This window comes from Mobula birostris, chromosome 21, assembly GCF_030028105.1.
Source record: "Mobula birostris isolate sMobBir1 chromosome 21, sMobBir1.hap1, whole genome shotgun sequence".
Classification (NCBI taxonomy): domain Eukaryota; kingdom Metazoa; phylum Chordata; class Chondrichthyes; order Myliobatiformes; family Myliobatidae; genus Mobula; species Mobula birostris.
This window is the reverse complement of record NC_092390.1, coordinates 21,782,764-21,810,341: the sequence shown is the minus strand read 5'-3', so window position 1 is coordinate 21,810,341 and position 27,578 is coordinate 21,782,764. Positions and strand designations below refer to the sequence as shown.

At 42.7% G+C, this 27,578-nt stretch overlaps 1 protein-coding gene across 1 annotated transcript in view; it reads left to right on the top strand.

The window, feature by feature from the left end:
- pkd2l1 (polycystic kidney disease 2-like 1) overlaps positions 1–27,578 on the top strand; it is a 71,267-nt gene that overhangs the window by 3,149 nt on the left and 40,540 nt on the right. Inside the window, exons 2-4 of the mRNA XM_072239828.1 lie at positions 1,864–1,977; positions 10,849–10,976; positions 25,073–25,320. Coding sequence (XP_072095929.1) covers positions 1,864–1,977; positions 10,849–10,976; positions 25,073–25,320 — 490 coding nt within the window. The remainder of the gene's footprint in view (positions 1–1,863; positions 1,978–10,848; positions 10,977–25,072; positions 25,321–27,578) is intronic.

Genomic DNA, 27,578 nt, shown 5'->3' with positions numbered 1-27,578 from the left:
AGTACTGTACCATCTAGACTGAACCCCAGTGGATTACTGAATGAGTACTGTACCATCTAGACTGAGCCCCAGTGGAATACTGAATGAGTACTGTACCATCTAGACTGAACCCCAGTGGAATACTGAATGAGTACTGTACCATCTAGACTGAACCCCAGTGGATTACTGAATGAGTACTGTACCATCTAGACTGAGCCCCAGTGGAATACTGAAGGGATACTGTACCATCAGAGGTGCAAGTTAATTCATGCGACGAAGGCCTTAATCTGCTTTCTGTGGTGAAAACAATACATGATACTTTGAAGAGGAACAGAAGAATTAAACCTGATTTCTTGGTAAAATTTGATCTCCAATCAACATTTCATATGTGTCCTTCCATAACAAACGAATAAATTAAATATAGGTTGTCAGACTCTTTCTAGGTGAGAAAATTGTCTTAGAAAGAGAAATTTTATTTCCTTAAGTTTCAACTGATTTTAGTGCAATGATTAAACTTATCAGGATAGATGTTGAGAGGCTGCTTCCCATGGTTAGACAGGCTTGAGCTACTGGGGCCATGGTCTTAGTATAAGGAACTAGGTACTTAAGCAACAAAGAATAAGAGTCTTTTTCTTTACATGATGTGGTAATTGTTGCAAAAAATTGAGTGAGATTTTGACATTTCTGCATATTATTGTGATAGTAGAATGATAGTATTGATACTAAATGGGAGACAATGAATTCCTTACACTTTCTTGTTGTTCTTCTCTTTTTGTATGTGAGCACTAGGACATGCCGTCAATTTTACACAGAAATGACGAATGAGTGCAAAGAGTCTTGTGATCATTACAACTATGAATTCCAAAATAATTACAGGGTGCCCAGAAGCCAATGAGACTCAAGACTTGGACTAGTGTTAGGGTCAAAAGTTTTTTTGTGCACTTCCAATTTTTAAAGTTTCTTTAATTCTGCAAAGCGGTTTCAACACTCTACACATCCTTGGCAGAAGAATAGCGATAATAATTAATATATCATTGTTCTCTTCCTTTGATTCTGGAATGTGGGCTGGTGGAATTGTTATGTGGGAAGAGTCATGAGATGTATACCATTTGATAAATCATGAAGTTAATTGGGAAATGTCGATTTCCTAATGCTTTTGTCTGAAAAGCACAATAGGGCTATGAAAACAAACTCTTCACACCATCTTAGAAGTTTCATCTCCAGGCAGATAATCCGAGCAACCATTCCAGTTGTCCCTGTCACCCAACTGTTTACCCAGTCACTGCACAGCATTGTAGACACTTTAACCAGTTTTAATAATGCTGTTTACATTGTAAATACATGATGGTATTTATGTACTTATGTATGTTTTACTCCATATACATACTTTAACCTCTAACTTTATTTTTATATTATTATTTACTCTTTATAACTGTTGAATGTTGTTTTTGGTTCTATGTTGCACGTTGGCCAATGCAAATTCCTACTATGTGTAAATGTATATGGCAAATACAGTTGATCCTTCATCCCTGATCTTTGAAGAATGAATTACTATTTCAAGCCACGTAATCACTTTGAAGCTTAAAGCCGCAGATAAGTATGTATCGAACAGGAGCATATAGCAAAGCACAGGAACAGGTATTTCAGCCCACCACATCTGCGCTGACAGCAATGTCAGTCTAGCTAATCCCATCTGCCTGACCATGGTCTGTGTCTCCGTATTCCCCGACTGTTCATGTGTCCGTCTAAATTCCTTTTCGTGTATGCTTTCCTTCTGCATACTGGGCCGGGTCCTTAGCTGTCCGGCAATACTGTTTGAGGCTGTGGTACTTGTTGCTGTTAGATCTGTACTGAATGTATCTTTGATCCTTTTCATGACTGCAGGTCTGTGGGGTACAAAGCTGACCGAGAACCTGACCAACAACCCAGAGCTGTACATCAGGAGAACTTTACGTGAATTAATCGTTTATATCATTTTCCTTGTGGACATTTGTTTGTGTAAGTAAGTTGTGTTCAACCACATGATTTCTACATCCCATTCTGGCTCCTTTGTTGATCTTTGTTTCTAGTGTAGGGTATTTAAAAACGTAAACATGAGGAAATCTGCAGATGCTGGAATTTCAAGCAACACACATAAAAGTTGCTGGTGAATGCAGCAGGCCAGGCAGCATCTCTAGGAAGAGGTGCAGTCGACGTTTCGGGCCGAGACCCTTCGTCAGGACTAACTGAAAGAAGAGCTAGTAAGAGATTTGAAAGTGGGAGGGGGAGGGGGAGATCTGAAATGATAGGAGAAGACAGGAGATTGAGATGTGTTCTTGGCATAGTTTGGAATGTCATTGGCATGTATGCGGATCATGAGGTCTTATTTTCATCTGACATTACTGAGGATTGCAGATGGAAAGAAGTTATAGGAAAACTTTGTAGGAGATTCTGCAGCCACGGTCATCAAGAGTGAAACAAGGCAAGAACAGCCCTATACAACGAGATAATGGAGGAAAACTGTTGGTCAGCAGAATGGAGCAGATATTGCCTCACAACTTCAGTAAACCTGGGTTCAGAGGTGACGTCTCTGTGCAGTTTACACATTCTCCCTGTGACTGCATGGGTCTCTTCTGCATGCTCCAGCTCTAGTCTCCTCCCACATCCAAAGACGTGAGATTTGGTAGGTTAGTAAACCACTGTAAATTGACCAAGGAGTGGAGGAGGGGTGGAAGGAATGGAGTTCATGGAATGTGTGAAATATAAAATGAGATTAGGGCTTGATGAGGGATCGGGCTTGTTTCTGTGCTGTAAAGCTCTATTAATCACCTCACAGAGTGCATCACTGATTACATCAACTTCTGTGTGGACTGCAATGTTCCAACAAGAACTGTCCTTTGTTACTCAAATAACAAGCCAGGGGTAACAAAGGACATTAAGGACATCCTGAACACTAAAAAGAGGGCATTTAGAGATGGAAATAGGGAGGAGCTGAGGGCAATACAGAGGGACCTGAAAGCCAGGATCAGGGAGGCTAAAGACAGGTACAGGAGGAAGCTTGAGTGGAAACGCCAGCAGAACAACATGAGAGAGGTCTGGAGAGGGGTAAGGACTGTTACTGGGTTCCGGCAAACTAGCAACAGAGGAGCTGAAGGCAGTGTGGACAGGGCCAACGAACTTAACCTGTTCTTTAACAGATTTGACATTGTGGCCCCTGCCCATCCCCCACATGAGCCATCTGTTGTTATCCCCCAACCAACACATATTCCACTCTCCCCTCCTACCCCTCCTCACAGTCCCCCACCTTGCTGTCATGACTATACCCCTTTCCCACATGAAACCACCACGGTGGGCTTCACAGCTGAACAGGTGAGAAGAGAGCTGAAACGTCTCAACCCAAGTAAGACTGCAGGACCAGATGGTGTCAGTACCAGGGTGCTCAAAGCCTGTGCCCCTCAGCTACGTGGAGTACTTCACCATGTACTCAACCTGAGCCTGAGGCTCCGGAGGGTTCCTGTGCTGTGGAAGACGTCCTGCCTCGTCCCTGTGCCGAAGACGCCGCGCCCCAGCGGCCTCAATGACTACAGACCGGTGGCATTGACCTCCCACATCAGGAAGACCCTGGAGAGACTTGTTCTGGAGCTGCTCCAGCCTATAGTCAGGCCACACTTAGATCCCCTCCAGTTCACCTACCAGCCCCGACTAGGAGTTGAGGATGCCATTGTCTTCCTGCTGAAGCGTGTCTACACCCACCTGGACAAGCCAGCGAGCACTGTGAGGGTCATGTTTTTTGACTTCTCCAGTGCATTCAACATCATCCGCCCTGCTCTGCTGGGGGAGAAGCTGACAGCGATGCAGGTGGATGCTTTCCTGGTGTCATGGATTCTTGAATACCTGACTGGCAGACCACAGTACGTGTGCTTGCAACACTGTGTGTCCGACAGAGTGATCAGCAGCACTGGGGCTCCACAGGGGACTGTCTTGTCTCCCTTTCACTTCACCATTTACACCTCGAACTTCAACTACTGCATAGAGTCTTGTCATCTTCAGAAGTTTTCTGATGACTCTGCCATAGTTGGATGCATCAGCAAGGGAGATGAGGCTGAGTACAGGGCTATGGTAGGAAACTTTGTCACATGGTATGAGCAGAATTATCTGCAGCTTAATGTGAAAAAGACTAAGGAGCTGGTGGTAGACCTGAGGAGAGCTAAGGTACCGGTGACCTCTGTTTCCATCCAGGTGGTCAGTGTGGACATGGTGGAGGATTACAAATACCTAGGGATACGAGTTGACAATAAACTGGACTGGTCAAGGAACACTGAGGCTGTCTACAAGAAGGGTCAGAGCCGTCTCTATTTCCTGAGGAGACTGAGGTCCTTTAACATCTGCCAGATGATACTGAGAATGTTCTATGAGTCTGTGGTGGCCAGTGCAATCATGTTTGCTGTTGTGTGCTGGGGCAGCAGGCTGAGGGTAGCAGACACCAACAGAATCAACAAACTCATTCGTAAGGCCAGTGATGTTGTAAGGATGGAACTGGACTCTCTGATGGTGGTGTCTGCAAAGAGGATGCTGTCCAAGTTGCATGCCATCTTGGTCAATGTCTCCTATCCACTACATAATGTACTGGGTGGGCACAGAAGTACATTCAGCCAGAGACTCATTCCACCAAGATGCAACACAGAGCGTCATAGGAAGTCATTCCTGCCTGTGGCCATCAAACTTTACAACTCCTCCCTTGGAGGGTCAGACACCCTGAGCCAATAGGCTGGTCCTGGACTTATTTCCTAGCATAATTTACATATTACTATTTAACTATTTATGGTTTTATTACTCCAGTATTTATTATTTATGGTGCAACTGTAACGAAAACCACTTTTCCCCGGGATCAGTAAAGTATGACTATGACTATGACTATTAGACTAATAAAGGTGATTGTGCTATCAGCTACATCAAAGGCTATGGACAGATGAGGAACAAAACACAATAAGGTTTACCACAGTCACCCACACAGATGTATTTTGTGAATTTAGTTAGTTTTGTGAATTTAGTAATTTGACCAACAATTTTAAGCATGGAATTGCAGGAAAGAAGAAGACAGATTAGGGAAATGACGACAAGAGTTTGGAGAGTGAAATGGAGTAGTGATTTACATTTTTGGATTAACACAAGATTAGTTGTACGTTGAGGTGTTAAGGGGCGATGACAAATCTTACAGGAAGAATGATATTTCCTGAGTCTACAAGGCTGCTCATAAAAGCAGCTGGACTGGTTGGTGGGGGGGGGGGGGGGTGAAAAGTGTAACATGAAGCCAGGATTAACTGTCGTGAATGGATCATTGAATTTGAGGGAATGTGGTTGGGAGAGAGGTTGACCTCAATTGTTAGAGAAGCTTCGGTGAATGATAGAGGAAATGCTCGGGGAAATGAGTTTAGTGTGGGATAGGTGAAGACTTAAGGTAAGTTTGAGCACATTGGGTTAGATGAGAGAGAGAGATGCAAAAATGGTAACTGACTTGAAGATGCTTATCATTTAAGAGGCAGCTGCTTAAAAACAAGCCTGTTATTATCTTTACAAAATTATTCTGTATTTCAGGGAATTAGGAAAAAACCTCTGCACAGTTGCTGCTGTTCATGTTTAGTAGAGCTTCGGAGAGTTTGACTGATTCATCTGCTAGGCAAGATCTAAGTAAGGGCAGAGGAAAAATTATTTACAGAGTGATCTGTTCCTAAAGATTGCAATTGTCTGGTACTTACAGACAGATTGTCCTGTATAGGTTTGTGATAATCACTCTCAATAAAAGCCTTTTACTTCCTAGGGTTTTGGCAGCGGGCCAGAGCTGTTGTCTTATTATTTATCCTGTTTGCTTAGCTTCTGCAAGTACACAGCGTCTGTTTGTCTCTTTTGGAGTTTTCTATTTGATAACCCATTCACTATAATTAATCTTGGCTTCAGATTGCATTTTTGGTTTTATACCCAAACTGACCCTGAGGTCATGGGTTTCTATATAACCAACATAAGCAGCAGAATTGTTTGTGCTTTATTCCAAGTAACAATGTCCATTCTAATTTTCTGTTGAATTAATGGATACTTGGAAAAAGGTGATATGGAAGCAGACCTTCTGGTTATGTTTTAAAATATCCTGTCGTGGTTTTGGGCAGGGTGAATAATGATATAATGTGCTTCCGATCACTAATCATTCTGAATGGCTCATTTGTACCTTGGCCGTTCTGCAGCACAGTTAGTTCACTATCTCTGACAGACACATGTAATCATTTAACATTTAGTGCTGAGCATTTTGTATTTTAATGGAAGACGCTGAGCTGGTGAATCATGAATCAGAGGCAGTAACAAATATTTGGGAACTGTGAAGCTCATGCCACTCAAGCTCTTTATAGGTTTGAAGAAAAATAGAAATGGTGACTGGCTGACGTATCAATGCAGAAGGTGCGTCTGATAAGAAGATCATTCTGAAAAGGATTATTGTATTTTTAAGGGTGATGGTTCCTCGGGTGAATGAAGAAATACAAGATAATGTTTTACATAGTGCTTCTTTCTTGCTTGATTGATTAAAGGGAGTTAGTGTGGATCTTTTAATTTTTTTTGCCAGTGGATTAAGGTTCTCAAGCAGTTTCTGAGAAATTTCTGTTGGGCTTCAAAGATTCTCCACTAATTAACTAAGTCATTAATCTCAATTGTAGGAATTTTCTATAATTGACATCTCCTTGACACATTCTGCAGTCATAGCAAATCACAAGGAAAAGTCACGGATGACTTAAATCCCATTTTAGATGATTTTTTTTAATGGGAATCAGGATTATGTTTGCTCATGTTACATTGTTCAACATTTATGAGCATTGGTCTATTCAATAGGGAAGGAAGTTCTGTGTAATAATATTGTTACTGCCAGTCCCTTTACACTCAGTGAAAAGTTCTTTGAGGATTAAATTTTGATCATTCTCTTCTTTGTATCACAAAGATTTAACAGTAAAAAATACCTTGATTATTCTATGTGTGGCTTAAATTTAAAGCCAAAGTTCTTTCAGGTCTGCTTTTCATGACAGTTTTCTAGGATTTGGTAAATTAAACTGGGGCAGAACTTTCACAGTAAATGGCGGGGCCCTAGAGAGTGTGTAGAACTGAGAGACCTAAGGATACAAGTATTTAGTTCCCTGAAAGAGGCAACAGAGATACACAGGGTGATGAAGAAGGCATGTGGGACACTTGAATTCAGTGGTTAGGCCATCGTCTACAAGAGTTAGGATGTCATATTACAACTGTACAAGAATTTGGTGAGACCACACTTGGAGTACTGTATGCAATTCTGATCACCTAGCTATATGAAGGGTATCATTTATCTGGAGAGAGTACAGAAAAGATTCACAGAGATGATAATGGAGATATTGAGTTATAATAAGAGACTACATAGGCTGGTGATTTTCTCCCTGAAGCAAAGGAGACTGGTGTGGATGGTAAATAAAATCATGAGGCAGGGATAAGATGAATAGTCACAGTCATTTTCCCAGAGTCAGAGAGTCTAAAATTACATGGCATAGGTTTAAAGTAAGAGGAGGATTGAAAGGGAAACAGAAGCAAGTTTTTTACACAGAGTGTTGCGACATAAGGAACGAGCTACTGGAGGAAGTGATAGAGGAGGGTACAATTGCAACAAGTAAAAGAAGTTTGGACAGGTACATGGATAGGGTTGTTTTAAGGGAATGGAGCCAAATGCAGGCAAATTGGGCTGCCCCAGGTTGGAAACTTGATGGACCTTAACAAATTGGGCCATAGGTACTGTTCCTCTGCTGTTTAATTCTGTGTCTATGATTAAAACCTCAATTTACTTGAATTGTGACAATGACGGGGTATTACCAAGCTCCTAATCACATGTCAAAATATTGTTGTAAGTCATCTAAAACCATATCAAAGCTGAGGAAACTTAAATTGTAATGTTGAGTTCCAGCTCAGAAAATATCTTAAATTTCCAAGATCAAAGTAAATACACTACTCAAGTATATGTTACCTTGAGATTTGTTTTCTTGTTGGCAATTACAGGAAAACAAAGAAATACAATGGAAATTATGGAAAAACTATACTGTAAGTAACAAAGACTGACAAACAACCAATGTAAAAAAGAAGATAAATTATGCAACTAATAAACCAAAAGTAAATAAATAATACTGAGTTGTAGAATGCTTGAAAAGGAATCCATAGTTTGTGGAGTCAGTCTAGTGCTGAGGTGAGTGAAGTTATCTATGCTGGTTCAGGACCCTGATGATTGTAATGTAATATTGTTCCTGAACCTGGTGGTGTGGGACCTCAGGATCCTTCCTGTACCTTCTGCCTGATGGTTGTCGGGAAAAGGAAGACTGGTCAGGATGATGGAGGTCTTTGATGGATGTTGCTTTCCTCTGGCAGCAGTCCTGTTCAGTGCATCCAATGATGGGGAGGGTTTTGTCTGTGATGGACTGCGCAGTATCCGTCACTTTCTGTAGACTTTTCCGTTCCTGGGCATTGATGTTTCCATTCCAGGCCATGACGCAGCCAGTCAGGATACTGTTCATGGTACACCTATAGAAGATTGTCAAAGTTCTAGATGACATGCTAAATCTATGCAAACTTCTAAGAAAGCACATCCTTTATACACATGAAGTCACAGTGCTGAGTTGATAGAAAAGAGTGAAGGGTCAGACATCCCTGCCAGACCGGCAGCAAGGCGACTATTCTCGTTGCCTGATTCAGATGGTGTCACTCTAAAATAAGTCATGAGAGGTCATACCTGTGTCATGTGTGACTTGACCATAATATTCTGATACCAGCTTCTCTGCACTGCTGCCCAGCTGAGTGGTACCACAATTAGATAACAATCCAATCAAAGTCAGAAAATGACCTGCAGGCGTCCCTCAAAGATTCTTCCTTTGGCAACGTCATCCAAAAACACAACATCAAACTCTATTCTTATAACCACCTTTGTCTCTTCCACTGTACCATCCCTGAACTGTCTGTCATACTGCATGTCAGGCATCCAGTAATGTAGTAGATGAACTGAAACTTCTTTCAACTTGAGAAAACCAAAGATTTCCTTCAGTGCACATCTATGGATCTCATCTGCACCCTGGCACCAAACCAAACCTTCAGCAATACCTGTGTCATAGCTGACCAAAGGTGAAGCCTGCACCATATAGCCACATAATCACTAAGGTGAGCTATTAGTCAAATCCACCCTTGCCCATGCTTATTTCCCGATGAGTACTTCACAGCTTTATCACTTCTGGACTTGAGTATTCCCGACCTCTCTCAATTTACTTTTGCCAGCTTGATGTTATGCAAATTGTTTTATCTGTACTAGGATATATATCCCTATTCTCTATAGCAACTAATGATGATTTCAACTGGACTGAGCAGTCTTTCTTTTTCTGAATGCTGTTATCCTTTTAATCACCTCCCTATCTAATCCAGTTTCTGCTTTGTTCCTTTTGAATAATGCTCACATTTTAGTTGACAATGATATAATTTACTGGATGAGGAAAAAGAAATATTCCAGGTACAGCTTGTTTTAGTAATTTTAATGGAAAAGTTAAATCTGATATAATAATAAAGCTGTTAAGGTGTATGGTGTGTTGGCCTTCATTAGTCAGCAGATTGAGTTCAAGATCTGTGAGGTAATGTTACAGCTCTATTAAAACCTGCTTAGACCACACTGGGAGTATTGTGTCCAGTTCTGGCTGCTTTACTATAGGAAGGATGTGGAAGCTTTTGAGATGGTGCAGAAGAGATTTACCAGGATGCTGCCTGGATTAGAGACCGTGTCGTATGAAGATAGGTTGAGTGAGCTAGGGCTTTTCTCTTTGGAGTGAAGGTCAATGAGAGGTGACTTGATAGAGGTGTAGAAGATGATAAAAGGCATAGATCAATAGATACCCAGAGATTTTTTCTAGTCATAGTCATAGTCATACTTTATTAATCCCGGGGGAAATTGGTTTTCGTTACAGTTGCTCCATAAATAATAAATAGTAATAGAATCATAAATAGTTAAATAGTAAATATGTAAATTATGCCAGTTAATTCTGAAATAAGTCCAGGACCAGCCTATTGGCTCAGGGTGTCTGACCCTCCAAGGGAAGAGTTGTAAAGTTTGTTGGCCACAGGCAGGAATGACTTCCTATGACGCTCAGTGCTGCATCTTGGTAGAATGAGTCTCTGGCTGAATGTACTCCTGTGCCCAACCAGTACATTATGTAGTGGATGGGAGACATTGACCAAGATGGCATGCAACTTGGACAGCATCCTCTTTTCAGACACCACCGTGAGAGAGTCCAGTTCCATCCCCACAACATCACTGGCCTTACGAATGAGTTTGTTGATTCTGTTGGTGTCTGCTACCCTCAGCCTGCTGCCCCAGCACACAACAGCAAACATGATAGCACTGGCCACCACAGACTCGTAGAACATCCTGAGCATTATCTGGCAGATGTTAAAGGACCTCAGTCTCCTCAGGAAATAGAGACGGCTCTGACCCTTCTTGTAGACAGCCTCAGTGTAGAAATGGCTAAAACAAGAAAGGAATAATTTTAAAGTGATTAGAGGAAAATATAGGGGGAGGTGTCAGAAGTAAGATTTTTACAAAGCACAGGGTAAGTGCATGAAATGTCCTGCCAGGGGTGATGTTAGAGGCAGATAGATTAGGGACATTTAAGAATCTCTTAGACACACACATAGATGATAAGAAAATGGAGGAGAGAAGGATTAGATTGTATGGTTAATGAATTAAAAAGTTGGCACAACATCATGGGCTATACTGTGATGTAGTGTTCTATGTTCTACCTGCGCAACATGATAATTAACAATTGAATTGGTATTAATAATCATCTGGCTTCCACTATTTTCCAGTGACGTATGGAATGACCAGTTCAAATGCCTACTACTACACCAAGGTCATGTCAAATCTCTTCCTCTCAACAGCAGTAGATACACGGGTCACCTTCCAAACGATTCGCAACATGAATGACTTTTGGGATGTAAGTACAATTCAGTGTAATTCTTTTCTTTAAAAACATTGCAACGTGTAAAGCATCATGTGTTAAACCACAGGGTGCTTCTCCTTCTCAGATATATGTATGCTCCAAACTACACTGCATTGATATTTGGTAGAATGCAGATCTTTCTAGCTTTGGCCTAGAACGGTATATTAAGACTGTCCTGATGAAGGGTCTCAGGCTGAAATGTCAACAGTTTATTCCTCTCCAGACTGGCTGAGTTCCTCCAGCATTTTGTGTGTGTTACTCTATATAAAGGCTGTGTTGTATAGGAAAGGGTGTCATATAATTCTTGTACAGGGCATGTCAGTAAACAGATTCCATTAAGAGCAAAGACAAAACACATGAAAACATGGATGTGTGTAGAGTGCTAGCCACAGTTTGTAGGCTTGGGATAAAAGATAATTGAGGTGGTGTTGGAAATATCAGGATCTAGACTTGAGGTGTGGGGGGGGGAGAGCGTGAAGAATCAGAATCAGGTTTATTATCACCGGCATGTGACGTGAAATTTGTTAACTTAGCAGCAGCAGTTCAACGCAATACATAATCTAGCAGAGAGAGAGAAAAAAAATAAAATAAAACATAATAATAAATAAACAAGTAAATCAAATACGTATATTGACTAGATTTTTTTAAATGTGCAAAAACAGAAATACTGTATATTAAAAAAAAAGTGAGGTAGTTGTCCAAAGCTTCAATGTCCATTTAGGAATCGGATGGCAGAGGGGAAGAAGCTGTTCCTGAATCGCTGAGTGTGTGCCTTCAGGCTTCTGTATCTCTTGAGATGGAGTGACACGGGAGAAGTTCTTTCAAAGGACAGAGAAGTTCCAGGAGAAGGGAATTTGAGGAACCGAGTGGTAACCCACGGGATCAGGTGCTGGAAAAGCCACTAAACAGTTGAAGCTGGGTGTGCATAGGGGTGGTTGTTGTTGGTCTTGTGATAGGGCCAGAATCCTGGACATGGATATCTGAGTAAATATTCGCCAAATGACTCAAACTGGCGATTGGTTCTACAGCAGCATCTAATCATCAGTAGCATCCTGGGGTTAGAGGACTGTGTATTGTGCATGGATGGGTCGGTGGGAGGCAGGAACAGGGCTTCTTTCACTGATGTTGCTTTGTCACTTGGTGTGTTCCTTCTGTTGCGTTCTGTGTTGTTCTGCAGAGCATTGTGGGTATGCTACATTGGCGCCAGAATGTGTGACGATACTGGTGGGCAGCTCCTGTATCAATGCACGTAGTAAATGAATCTGAATTTGAATCACCTACTGGCTGGTTTTCATGTATGAGCTTAAAAGTGTATTTGATTCATTCAGACAAACTGTCGCAGCCTTGCGCTCTACAGGCCGTAACCCATGCGTGCCATTAGGTGCTCTGCCTCCTCCTTGGCTTGGGTGGGTAATTTGAGACTGGTTTTCTCAGAGAGTGGAACAGCAACTTGAATCGTGAGTTCAATATGAAGGTGGATTGAGAAAATCAGGTTGGTGCTGGATCCCAAGAGAAGGAATTCATAGAGTGGAACCAAGAATGCCATCTTGTGCAATTGGATCCTCAATTTCGTCACCTGCAGACCCCAATCAGTTCAGATTAGCAAGAACATCTCCTCCATGATCTCCATCAGCACAGGTACACCACAGGGCTGTGTGCTTAGCCCCCTGCCTACTCACTTTACACCTCTGACTATGTGGCTAGGTACTGCTCCAACACCAAGTGCATTTGCTGATGACAATACTGTTGTGGGCTGAATCAAAAGTGGTGATGAATCAGCATACAGGAGGGAGATTGAAAATTTGGCTGAGCGGTGTTACAACAACAACCTCTCACTCAATGTCAGCAAGACCAAGGAACTGATTGTAGGCTTCATGAGAGGAAACCAGAGATTCATGATCCAGTCCTCATCGGAGGATCAGAGGTTGAGAAGGTTAGCAACTTTAAATCCCTCAGTGTTACTATTTCAGAGCACCTGTTTTGGACCTGGCACGTAAGTGAAATTGCGAGGAAAGCATGGCAGTGCCTTTACTTCCTGAGGAGTCTGTGGAGGTCTGACATGGCATCTAAAACTTTGGCAAACTTCTATGGTTGTGCATTGGAGAGTATATTGACTGGCTGCATCATGCCCTGGTGTGGAAACACCAATGCCTTTGAACAGAAAATCCTACAAAAGGTAGTAGATTCAGCCCAATACTTCATGGGAAAAGCCGCCCAACGACTGAGCACATCTACATGGAATGCTGTTGTAGGAAAGTGGAATCCATCATCAGATAACCCCACCACCCAGGCCATGCTCTTTCCTCACTGCTGCCATCGGGTAGAAGGCACAAGAACCTTAGGACTCACACCACCAGGTTCAAGAACAATTACTAGCCCACAGCCAACTTGGAGTTTATTGATTAGTTTTAAGGGGATAGTGGTATTGAATGCTGAGCTGTAGTCGATAAAGAGCATCCTGCTGTATTCATCTTTGCTGTCCAGATGTTGCAGGGCTGCATGTAGAGACAATGAGGTTTGCTGCGGACATGTTGCTCCGGTCGGCTAATTGGAGTGGATCCAAGTCTCCTCTCAGTCAGGAGCTGATACGTTTCCTCACCAGCCTCTCAAAACACTTCATCACTGTGGATGTACAGCACTAAGTACAACCGGGCCATAGTTATTACCACACGCTCTTCCTGGGCACTGGTGTAATTGAAGCCTGCTTGGAGCAGGTGGGTACACGCACTGCCGAAGTGAACACACCAGCTAGTTGGTCAGCACAGGACTTTAGAATGTGGCCACATATCCTGTCTGATGATTCCCATGGATCCACCCTCTGGAAGGCAGCCCTCACGTCATCTTCAGGCACCGAGGTCAAAGGATCATCGGGAGCTGTCAGGGTTCGTGACGATTCCTCCATGTTCTGACGGTCAAAATGAGAATAGAAGGCACTGAGCTCACCTGGATGCGAAGCCCTGCTGTTTCCCATGTCGCCTGATTGAACTTTGTAGGAGGTGACAGCGTTCAAGCCTGCCACAGCTCTCGAGCATCCCTCATTGATTTGTTTGGTTTGGAATCTCCACTTTGCCCGTGAGATGGCCATTCCGGAGATCATACCTGCTCCTCCTACAGTTTCATTGATCTCCAGACTTGAATGCCTCTGAGGTGGCCCTCAGCAGATTTCTGTAATCCTGTAATTGTTTCTCTGCCTCCCGCAACCACCTCTTAGTTGTTCTAATCTCTGGAGCCTTGCTTTTTAGGCTCTGCCTGAGGAGGGCAGCCAAGTGTCCGATTGACTGCCATCAGGTAGACATTCCACATCGTAGTGTTGCAGTGATGCAGTATGATGGGACCTCCGGTGCTACAGGTTATTTGCTGGTCATAAATGGGCAGGATTTTCTTCCTACAAACCTGGTTGAAATCTCTGCCTATAATTTGAACTGCATCGGGATGGGCTATTTCTTGTCTGCGGACGGCATCAGGCAGTGTCGTGAGTGCTTGATTACAGTCACCCACTGGTGGTATCTAAGCTGCAGTCAGGATCACAGATGAGAACTCCCAAGGCAAATAGAATGGATGGCATTTGATTGTTAGGGGTTCCAAGCTGATGGAGAACGAGTCTGACAGAACCGCCTTGTCCGAACATCAACAGGAGTTAAGCATAAAACACGCACCTCCTTCCTTTGCCTTACCTGAGTCCATAGTTCAGCGCGTTCTGTAAACTGTGCACCCTTCTGGCCTGACTGCTGCATCTGGTGTGTCCGCAGATAACCAAGTTTTCATACAGCAAACCACTGAGATATTTCTCATCTGCCTCTGATACAGCAGTTTTGTCCTCAGATCCTCAGTTGCATTCTCCAGTGACTGCACATTTGCCAACAAGGTGTTGGGTAGGAGAGGCCTCATCCTAGTGCGTTTTGGCCCGGCTTGGTTAAATGTCAATAGTTTGGATGACAGAATTGATGACTTTGTGGCCAAGTTTGCGGTGATACAAAGATAGGAGGAGGGGCAGATAGTGTTGAAGAAATGGTGTTCTGTCTCTGGTGGCATTGTTCATTACGCATGTAGTTTGTTGTATGTAAACATCACTTCTGATGTAAGCTGCTTTTTCACATCAATTCCTGCACGGGTGAATTCGGATTTCGACTTGAAGCACACACGATAAAAAGACATCCATCTCCATCCACTCTTTATTTGTCTTGAAACAGCAATATCTGTAAAACACTCACAACACGCTGGAGGAACTCAGCAGGTTGGGCAGCATCCGTGGAGACGATGAGTCGACGTTTTGGGCCGGAACCCTTCGTCAGGACTGAAGAGGGAAGGGGAAGAGGCCCTATAAAGAAGATGGGCCTCTGCCCCCTCCCTCTTCAGTCCTGACAAAGGGTTCCAGCCCGAAACGTCAACTCATCGTTTCCATGGATGCTGCCGGACCTGCTGAATTCCTCCAGCGTGTTGTGAGTGTTGCTTTGATCCCAGCATCTGCAGATTATTTTGTGTTAGCAATATCTGTGAATCTTGAGCTTGTTAATATTGGTAAACATTTAGTAGATGTACCTTGAAGAAAGTAGTATGTTTATTGTTCATCACTATTAAGTTTTTGTTTCGCCCCAAGTTCACTCTAGTCCACAGCATAGCTATAGCATGTAGCATGTGTGTGTTACCTGGTTTAACGCTGATCACGAGAATAGTCCATAATATTCGCATATTCAGGTGTGCAACGATTCTGCATTGAATCTAACATGTGTTTCACTTAACTTACTGCAGTTTCAAAAAGGTTTCTCATTAAAAACCCTAAAGAAAGCTTCCATCCTGGGTGATTTTTAACAAGGTGCTTAACTCCCCTGCTGAGTTTTGTACACAAGGCACTGCGAGGGCAGAAGGATTTAGACCGAATGGGAGAATGGGCGGAGAAGTGGCAGGTGCAATGTATTGTAGGGAAGTGTATGCTCGTGCATTTGACAGAAGGAATAAAGGTGCAGACCATTCTCTAAATGGGGAGAAAATTCAGAAATCAGAGGTACAAAAGCATTTGGTAGCCCTTGTGCTGAGGATTTATAAGGCATTAGTCAGACTGCACCTGGAGTATTGTTAGCAGTTTTGGGCCTTTTATCTAAGAAAGGACGTGCCAGTACTGGAGAGATTTCAAAGGAGGTTGGCAAGTGATCATGGGAATGAAAGAGTTAGCATATGAGGAGCATTTGACAGCTCTGGGCCTGTATTCACTGGCTTTTAGAAGAATGAGGGGGGATCTCAAGGAAACTTGTTGAATATAGAAAGACCTAGACAGGAACAGACATGGAGAGTATGTTTTCTGTAGCGAGGGAGTCTTGGACCAGAAGGCACAGCCTGAGAATAGAAGGGCATCATATTAGAACAGAGATGAGGAGAAATTTATTTAGCAAGAGAATGGTGAATTTGTGGAATTCATTGCCACAGACGGCAGTGTAGGCCAAGTCATTTGGTATATTTAAAACAGAGGGTGATAGGTTCTTGATTGGTAAGGACATCAAAGGTTGCAGGGAGGAGGAAGGAGAATGTGGTTGAGAGGGCTAATAAATAAGCCTTGATGAAATGGCAGAACAGACTCGATGGGCTGAATGGCCTAATTCTGCTCCTATGTCCTATAGTGGAAGGGTACAGGTCTAATGAGGCAAATGGTATCACAAGCGGTATGCTTGAGATGGCGTGAAAGGAGCCAGTTCTGTGCTGTATATTTCAACGATTCAGTGCTAGTCACAGGCAGTGAATTGGGAATTTACATGCATTTGTGAATAGTAAAAGGCAATTGTATAATGGACATGGTCATTGGTTATCCAGTCTCGATCCTCATACTCACACAAAGCATGCAGGTGTATTTTAAACACTTTATGTATATATTGATGATGGTGAGATAAACAGCAAAATGAGCACATGTTTACAATTGTGAGTGATCTGCCTGCTTGATTGCCGAGTGGTGGCAGATGTTTGCTGCGTAAACATGCCCACATATAAAGTCCATTTGTATGTATTGTGTAAGCATACACTACGTGAGATGTTCATGAGTATATTAGCTGATAGGGTTAAGACAGTGTTACTGCCGTGACTAAGCAATTTCTGTTGGGCACTCACATAAAGGAGGAAACATGGAATTTCTAATATTTTACAGTTAAATTTTAATAACAGAAATAATGGTATCATTTTTTATTGTTACACATTGACAATATAAAGTTTAAGTATATTACTGTATTTCTCTTTTCATTGGCTTACCAAACCAATGCAACCAACCATTCATCCAGTAGGATTTTTGTTCAATCTGAATTTCAGGGAAGGTTATCGTTGCAGAGATGAATGAATGAGGTGAAATCATGAATGTTTTCAGGCAGACAGGTGAAGCGAGGATGGAGGGTTAGAATGGAGCACCAACTCAGTTTGTGTGAGCTACAGTTTGCTGTAGCTTTATACTTTTACAAGAACACACATGCCTAGAAAATATGCAGTAAGCCACGGTGGAGTTCAGACAGGTACATATCATGCCAGAGGGATTTGAAGTGCCGAAGTGGATCACAAATGGAAGTGTGTGGTCCAATTTTGGAATGTCCATGGTTTTATCAGGGAGTGATTTTAACCTGATCTGTTCCCGGCACAATGAGCATACAAAAAATGCACTCTCATCATTCAGATGTCTATTCTGCTCAGCAGCACAGTTGGTAACTGAGTGCTGGGAATCCCATCGTGGATTGCTGAAGGTGAGCTATCGGGCAAGTGCACGTCACAAGAACAGGCAAATCATTATTTCCTTGTTTACAAAGTGACACTTTTTTCATCTTCAGGAATAGCTTTTTCACATTTCCTCACAGGAAGGCCCTTTGGCCCGTCGAGTCTGTGTTGGGTGTACTTCATGTCCTGTTCTGCACCTATTTCCCTGCTACCTGCTCTCTAAAACATTAAAAGCTTCTGATTCTCCCATCAACTGCCAGCGGTAATTTACTGCAGCCAGTTAACCTAACAAGCAACTATAGGAGGAAACCAGAACACCCAGAGTGAAAGCATGTCTTCATAGCGAGAATGTGAAATCTCCATGAAGATGGGAGCGGAGGCCAGGGTCAGCTCTGTTGATGGGCAATGAGACAACTGTACCACCTGCCGCATCATTGTGCTTTCCTTCAGTTTGCAATGAAAGTAGAAAAGCAATAAAAAAAGGTCCACATGTAGTTCAGCAATGAATGAACATCTCGGTCAACTTCAGGAGCAACATCTGGAACGACTGGAACATACCACATGCAGGAAGGTGTACTTGTTAAAACCATGCTTTATGTTTTAATATCTTCTGTGAATTAGGGCATGACTTATTCCATAGAACTTCACACACAAGATGCTGGAGGAACTCAACAGGTCAGGCAGCATCTATGGAGATGAATAGTCGGCAATTCAGGCCAAGACCCTTTTTCGGGATTGGAAAGGAAGGGCGAGGGGGAGGGGAATGAGGGCGAGCTATGAGGTGATAGGTGGGTGGGAGAGGTAAAGGGCTGGGGTCGGGATCAGACTGTGAGAGAAGGGGAAAAGGAGAAGCACTAGGGGAATAGGCAGGTAAGGAGAAGAAAAGAGAGGCCAGAGAGGGGAAAGAAGAAGAGGGAAGGTGGAGGAAAAAATTACTGGATGGAGGAATCAATGTTCATGCCATAAATTTAGAGGCTACCTAGATGAATATGAGGTGTTGCTCCTCCACTCTGATGGTGGCCTCATCGTGGACATGTCGGAAAGGGAATGGGGAGAGGAATTAAAATGGTTGGCCACTGGAAAAGTCTGCTTTTGCCAGATGCAGTGGAGGTGCTCGACAAAGCAGTCACCCAGTTTACGTTGGGTCTCACCAATGTCGAGGAGGCAGCATCAGGAGCACCGGATACAATAGAAGACCTCAACAAGTTTGCAGGTGAAATGTTGCCTCACCTGGAAGGACTGTCTGGGGCCCTGAATGGAGGTGAGGGAGGAGGTGAATGGGCAGTTGTAGCATTTCTGTTGCTAACAGGGATATGTGCCAGGAAGGAGATTAGTGGGGAGGGATGAATCGACAAGGAAATTATGGAAGAAATGTGCCAGGATGGAGTTAGCACCTCCGCTGCATCTGCTAAATGCATAATTTTGTGATGGCCAACCATTTTAATTCCTATCCCTTTCCTGTTCCAACATGTCGGTCCTTGGCCTCTTCTTTTGCCATGATGAGGCCACTCTCAGTGAGGAGCAGCAACACCTCATATTCCATCTCAGTAGCTCCAACCTGATGGCTTGAACATGGATTTCTCCTTCTGGTAACTTTCTCCCTCCCCCTTCCCTCTTCTTCTATTCATCTGCAATTCTATGGACGTGAACGGGACACCCAGATGGTATGTAGCCTCCCAAGTGCCAGGGTTGGGAACGTCTCAGATCATGTTCACAGCATTTCAGAGAGGGAGGGAGAGCAGCCAGATATCTTGGTACATACTGGTATCAATGACATTGGAAGGAAAAGCAAAGAGGTCCTGAAGAGAGAATTTAGAGAGCTCGGCAGAAAGCTGAGAAGCAGGAGCTCCAGGCTGGTAATTTCTGGATTGCTAACTGTGGCATACACCAGTGATGGTAGAAACAGAATGATTTGGCAGATAAATGTGTGGCTGAGAAGCTGGTGTAGGGGGCAGGGCTTCAGGTTCTTGGATCATTGGGATCTCTTCTGGGGGCAGCTTTGACCTGTACGAAAGGGAAGGATTGCACCTGAACCCGAGGGAGACCATTATTCTCACAGGCAAGTTTGTTAGAGCTGCTGGGGAGGGTTTAAGCTAATTTGGCAGGGGTGTTGGAACCAGAGTGAAGGGATTCTGAATAGGACGGATGATTAAAAAGCAAAGATAGCGCGCAGTCAGACTGTCAGGAAGGGCAGACAGATGATAGGACAAAATTGCAATCAGCAGGGTGAGGATCAGTGTATTAGGGATGCAGAATCTAAAAGGGTAGCAAATACAGTACTCAAGGTGCTATATCTCAATGCACGGAGTATAAGAAGTAAAGTGGATGATCTTGTTGCACTTTTATAAATTGTCAGGTATGATGTTGTGGCCATCACTAAACCGTGGCTGAAGGATGGTTGTAGTTGGGAGCTGAATGCCCAAGCTCACACATTGTATCAGAGGGATAGGAAGGTAGGCAGAGGAGTTGGTGTGGCTCTACTGGTAAAGAATGGCATCAAATCATTGGAAAGATGTGACATAGAATCGGAAGATGTTGAATCCTTGTGAGTGAGTTAAGAAACTGCAAGGGTAAAAGGATCCTGATGGCAGTTATATACAGGCCTCCAAACAATAGCTGGGATGTGGACTACAGATTACAATGGGAAATAGAAAAGGCATATCAAAAGGGCAATGTTATGATAGTCATGGGAGATTTTATCATGCAGTTAGGTTGGTAACAGATCTCAAGAGAGTGAATTTGTTGAATGCTTTCAAGATGGCAATTTAGAGCAGCTTGTCATTGAGCCTATGAGGGGAAAAACTTTACTGGATTGGGTGTTACGTAATGAACCAGAGGCGATTAAGGAGCCTAAGGTAAAGGAACCCTTAGGACCCTTAGGAGGCAGTGATCACAATATGATTGAGTTCAACTTGAAATCTGATAGGGAGAAAGTAAAGTCTGACGTAGCAGTATTCAGTGGTGTAAAGGAAATTACAGTGGTATGAGAGAGGAGTTGGCCAAAGTAAATTGGAAGGGGATGCTGGCAGGGATGCTTGAGTTTCTGGGGAAAATAGGAAAGTGCAAGATAAATGTATTCCAAAAACAAATAAATACTTGAAAGCCAAAATAGTACAACTATAGTTGACAAGGGAAGTCAAAGCTAATGTAAAAGCAAAAGAGAGGACAGACAACAAAGCAAAAATTAGCAGGAAGATAGAGGATTGGGAAGCTTTCAAAAGCCCACAGCAATTTAAAAGCCTACAGCAACTAAAAGGATCATTATGAGGGAAAAGATGAAGTATGAAAGCAAGCTAGCAAACAATATCAATGTGGATAGAAAAAGCTTTTTCAAGTATAAAAAAATGAAAGAGAGGTAAGTGTGGACATAGGGTTGCGAGAAAATGAGGTCGGAGAAATAATAATGGGGGGGAGGGGGAGACAGGAAATGGTCCTGGACTTATTTCATAATTTACATATTACTATTTAACTATTTATGGTTCTATTACTATTTATTATTTATGGAGCAACTGTAACGAAAACCAATTTTCCCCGGGATTAATAAAGAATGACTATGACTATGACTATGGCTAAATGACAGATGAACTAAATGGATATTTTGCATTAGTTTTCACGGTGGAAGATACTAGCAGTGTGCCAGGTGTTGAAGGGTGTGAGAGAAGAGAAGTGAGTGCAGTTACCAATACAGTGGAGAAGATGTTCAAAAAGCTGAAAGACTTAAACCTGCATCAGTCACCTGGACCAAATGAACTGTATCCTAGGGTTCTGAAAGAGGTAGCTGTTGAGATTGTGGAGGCATTAGTAAAGTTCTTTCAAGAATCATTGGACTCTGGCATGATTCCAGAGGACTGGAAAATTGCAAATGTCATTCCACTCTTTAAGTAAAGAGGGAAGCAGCAGAAAGGAAACTATCGACCAGTTAGCCTGACCTCAGTGGTTGGGAAGATGTTGGAGTCAATTGTTAAGGATGAGGCTATGGAGTACTTGGTGACACAGGACAATATATGACACAATCAGTATGGTTTCCTTCAGGGAAAATCTTGCCAGACAAACCAGTTGGAATTGTTTGAGGAGATTACAAGTAGGATAGATAAAGGGGATGCAGTGAATGTTGTTGTGGTAAACCATATATATGTTGTAACTGGGCTAACTGTCTGGACACGCCCCTCTGCTGACTGCCCCTGTGGCTCCTCCCACAGATTCCTGAATAAAGGTGATTTTGCCTTGCCCCTCCCTCTCAGTCCGGGGGCAGACACTCACCGTAGAGGTCGTATTGTACAGTGAATAAAAGCCTTTCAGTATTTTACACAACTCCAGTCTTTTGGAGTTATTGAAGGTGCGTAATATTTGGATTTTCAGGAGGCCTTTGACAAAGTGCTACGCATGAGGCTGCTTACCAAATTAAGAGCCCATGGTATCACACGAAAGTCATTGGCATGGTTAGAGTATTGGCTGATTGGTAGGAGTCAGCAAGTGGTAATAAAAGGACACCTTTCTGGTTGGCTGCCAGTGAGTAGCTGTGTTTCACAGGGGTTGGTGTTGGGACCACTTCTTTTTATGCTGTTTCTCAATGATTAAGATGATGGAATAGATGGCTGTGTTGCCAAGTTTGTAGATGATATGAAGATTGGTGGAAGGGCAGGTAGTGTTGAGGAAACAAGTAGGCTGCAGAAGGACTTAAACAGATTAGGAGAATGGGCAAGGAAGTGGGAAATGAAATACAGTGTTTGAAAATGCATGGTCATGCACTTTGGTAGAAGAAATAAATGTGCAGACTATTCTCTAAATGGGGAGAAAATCCAAAAATCTGAGATGCAAAGGGACTTAGGAGTCCTTGTGCAGAACACCCTAAAGTTTAACTTGCAGGTTGAGTCGGTGGTGAGGAAGGCAAATGCCATGTTACGGTCTCGGCCTGAAACGTCGACTGCACCTCTTCCTAGAGATGCTGCCTGGCCTGCTGCGTTCACCAACAACTTATATGTGTGTTGCTGGCATTTCAGAGCAGGTTTACAGTATATGGATTGATAGTCTGTGTTATGTTGAAAGGTGAGGCTTGTGTCTTCTGGAGTTTAGAAGAATGAGAGGGGAATCAATTGAGAAGTACAATGGAGTCTTGACAGAGTGGATGCCAAGAGTATATTTTCTCCATTAGAGAAAAGAGACACTGTTTACAAAAGCCGTACCATGGACAATATTACAAATTGTATATCATCTGGATGAACCTCTGGCTTTCAAAGAGTCATAAGCATTACTTACTTATAACTTTTTATCTCAGAGGTTTTGAGCCTTCGAAACTTTCTTTCTCAGAACAGAGGAAGTAGAGACTTCGAATATTCTTAAAGCAGACTCTTGATGTGCAAAACAATGGGCAGGAACGTGGAGTGGCAGTATGACCGGACAAATTATGGTGTTATTAAATGATGGAATAGTCTCAAGAGGTCACAAAGCTCACTTCTGTTCAAAGTGAAATGGCAGATTAGGCAGCAAGTAGCTGAGTTAATCATCAACTACAAAAACAGAAGTAATTCTTCAGATGCTGGAAATTCAGAGCAACACGCACAAAAATGCTGGAGGAACTCAGCAAGTCAAGCAGCATCTGAGACCCTTTGTGGGTCAGGGTCAACCACAGATGCTGTGTCCTATCTGCTGGTGCAGTGTCATCAGTCGAATCACAAGCCAGGTCAGTACGAAATGGAGAACAAGCTCCTAAGGAGCATCTCTGGAGAAGAATAAAGAGTTGACATTTTGGGCTGAGACCTAGGTTTTGTGTTTTTGTTTTTTTTTGTGTGTTGCTTTGAGTTAATGTTTCAGCTCAGTAATATTTCCTCAGAACTGAGAAACACTGGAGATAAATAAGCTTTAGGATGCAGAAGAAAAAAGGTCAGTACAAAACTTTGCATTAGCGTCCTGTAGTTAAAGGATATGCTTTCCTTGATTCTATTGAAGTCAGTGAACTCTGATTTAAGAACATAAGCACATAAGAAATAGGAGCAGGAGTCGGCCATCTGGCCCTTTGAGCCTGCTCCACCATTCAATGTCATGGCTGATCTGGTCATGGACTCATCTCCCCTGCCTGTTTCCCATAACCCTTAATTCCTCTACTACTGCTTTATTCAACTGTTTCAGCCAGGATCCTGTCTGAATCCTAATAAATTATCAGTGGAAAAGCAAAAGCAGGGAAGCCTCCTTTTAAACTGCCTGTACAACCTAACATGTTTGCAGTATTCTGAGGGATTCAGTGAACTGGAGTCTCAAAGGTGCAGAGCAGTGGCTCGGCAGGTACGGGCCAGATTGACACAGCAGGGCCCAGGCCCAAGGGTGAGGAACGAGCCGATGTTTGGCTGATTTAAGCACCCGGCCAGATTGAAAAGGTTGAGTATGGGTCGAATTGAGGTGGTAGGGCCCGGGACCAGAACAAGGAATGAGCCAGTGTTGCTGCGGACCTGGGGTCGAATTGAAGTGGTAGGGCTGGGGCCTGGGACTGAAGAATGAGCTCAGGTTTGGCCGGTTTAAGCACAGGACCAGATTGGAAGGGTTGGTGTATCGAGGCCAGGGGTGAGTGAAGGTGTTCAGCTCACTGCTCTGCAAGGTTTACTCATCTCGGCCCTGACCTGAGGCTGCGGCCTACAACTAACAGGCTCCCGGACCGGCTGCAATGCTTCCTGGCTGTGTACTCACGTTCGTGGGCTTTAGTTCTGAATGTTATTTTTTACTGTTTTGCATGATTTGTGTTTGGTCTTTTTTTGATGGGTTCTATGGTGTTTCTTTTTTTTTGTAGCTGCCTATGAGATGAATTTCAAGGTTGTACATAAATAATAATAAAGGCATCCGTTAGTCTTGCGAGACCATGGATCTGCGCCTGGAAAGTCTTCACTCTCCAGGGTGCAGGCCTGGGCAAGGTTGTATGGAAGACCAGCAGTTCCCCATGCCACAAGTCTCCGCTCTCCACGACACCAATGTTGTCCAAGGAAAGGGCATTAGGACCCATACAGCTTGGCACCAGTGTCATCGCAGAGCAATGTGTGATTAAGTGCCTTGCTCAAGAACACAACACATTCCCTCGGCTGGGGCTCGAACTCACGACCTTCAGGTTGCTAGTCCAATGCCCTAACCACTTGGCCACGTGCCTATATACATAATAAATGTACTCTGAACTCTAATCACATTTTCTCATACTTGCTCTATTCCAACACAAAAGTTGAGAATCTAATATCACTTTTAGATAGTTGGGAAAACATTTGGTCTGTGATTTGCTTGTGGCAATAATTTACAGATTTGCTAAGAATATTATCACACTGTTGTAATTTTGTAATGTACGGTAAATATTATCTTGAAACATTCAAAGGCATCGGTTTGTTTCTGAAGTTTGCACTGGCCTGTTTCATTCAACGCTTGTGTTTTATGCTCAGTATGCACAGGGTCCGTTGCTGAATGGATTGTACTGGACCAAATGGTACAACGGTGATCTGATCTCACATGGTCCTCATTCATTTATTTACTATGAAAATATGCTTCTGGGTGTTCCCCGAATCCGACAGATCAAAGTCATGAATAATTCCTGTGTAGTCCATAAGGACTTTCGAAAAGACATCATTGGATGCTATGATATTTATACAACAGACAATGAAAATAAATCGCCAATCAAAAATGGAACTGCGTGAGTGTAATCTTTTTGTTTAACCAGTGGATCGCCAACATCATTGCAACTAATAGTTATGTTGTATATTTCCACTTTTACCCCCCCCCCGCTTTCTAATAATGCCTTACTTCTCACCTTCTGAGTTAACTGATTTCCACTCAGCTACAACAATGTGTTCCAAATAATCAGTAGTCAGCTGCAGAAAGTGGATGGGAGAAGTAGATTTTACATTGGGACCTGTAGTACGGAGCATCATTCAAAGTGAGAGTGACCTGCTCCCCACCAGCATCTTCAGCAGACAACTGCAGCAGGGAGGTCCAAGCCACCGATGACACCAAATGTAGTCTCAAACTTACTGATGGTCAGGCATTTTATACCATAATATTGTGCATGATAGATTAACTGAGTCTGTATGCGTTTTGAAAAACATCAAAAACTGATTTTATTTAAGCTGTCATATTCATATATTGGGCTAAAATAAAATAAGTGAGTCATATCAATGTCTATGCCAAGACCAAATTATTCATAAACTTTGTGAAAGCTGGAAAGTTCACACAGAAATCAGTACAAAAATTATTTGCATTTTAGAGAACTTCTCTACAATTCTAGCCTCTCATGTAAACTCCACATTCTTTGTTTCACCATTTATGGAAATATCTTTATCTATCTATGCACAGGGGTTTGGAATTTAACCACAAACCTTTCCACCTCATTTTCCTCCTTTAAAAAGCTCATAAACCTGCCCAGCCATCTGTCCTAATATTTCCTTCATAGGTTAGGTGTCAGATACATCATATTTTATTTATGTGTAACATCTTGACACATTTCACCACACTATAGGTGCAAAACAAATGCAAATTGTTGCTTTACTTATTTTTGGATTTTAGAATCTTGTCTTCATCTTCATATTCCGCCACAGTTTTGCTCAACTTTACCTCTCTAACAATTTTCACCACACCTACGCTCTACACTAACGCTTAAACAATTTCCACTACTGGTATGCTCTACTCTACCTCTATAACAATTTGCATCACAGCCAGGCTCTACACGACCTATGAAACAATCTACTCTACCTCTCTTAACAATTTACAGCACAGCTACAATCTACACTAACCCTTAAACAATTTCCACCACAGGTACGCTCTACCTCTATAACAATTTGCATCACAGCTATGCTCTACATGACTTATGAAACAATTCCCACCACAGCTACGATCTACCCTACCTCTATAACAATTTTCACCACACCTACGCTCCACACTGCCTCTATATCAATTCCCACCACAGCTATGCTCCATCCTATCTGCATAACAATTCCCACCACAACGATGTTCTACGGTACCTTTATAACAATTTCATGGATCATTCTTCTTGATCCTTAAACAATTACTTTGGTTCTGCTATAGGAAGAATTGTTTTCAGTTATTTCAAGAGAAATGTGATGGTTTTGTTAGAATGTTGGCTAATGGGAAGGCTATTAGAAATGAGAGATAATTGGTGTTGCTCAGATAGGGGAAGGGTGAAACAGTGGTCAGCGCTGCTCCACTTTTGTTCTTGTTTTGTCTAAAATGTCTTGTGTTTATGCAAAGAAAACAGAATGGAATTTATTGATGACACAACAGTGAGGAGTTTTATTGTCATTGAGGAAGACCAAATTAATTAGTGGATGAACAAGCAGGTGACATATAATTTTTAAATGAAGAGATTATTAAAAACATCAGCCTACACCAAGGAAAAAGAGTATATATTTAAATAACAACTAGTTGAAAGTAGACAGGCATACAGAATAGTCAAATGAAAACAAAAAACAGGAGCAAATATCACTTCACCCCTCTCCCTTTCTTTCTCCCTGGGCATCCCGTCCCATGATCCTCTCATATCCCTTTTGCCAATCACCTGTCCAGCTCTTGGCTCCATCCCTCCCCCTCCTGTCTTCTCCTATCATTTTGGATCTTCCCCTCCCCCTCCCACTTTCAAATCTCTTACTAGCTCTTCTTTCAGTTAGCCCTGACGAAGGGTCTTGGCCCGAAACGTCGACTGTACCTCTCCCTAGAGGTGCTGCCTGGCCTGCTGCATTCCCCAGCCACTTTTATGTGTGTTGCTCAAACAGGATGGTGCAGTATTCAGTGATGAACTGAAAACACAGACATTCAACAATCACAATACCAAAAAATTCCAGGAAGATACAGCGTTAAAAATAGGCAAAAAGCATTTTGAATTTCATAAGGGGAGCAATAAAAGGATAAAGAAGTAAAATTTAGATGTAGAAGGTAATA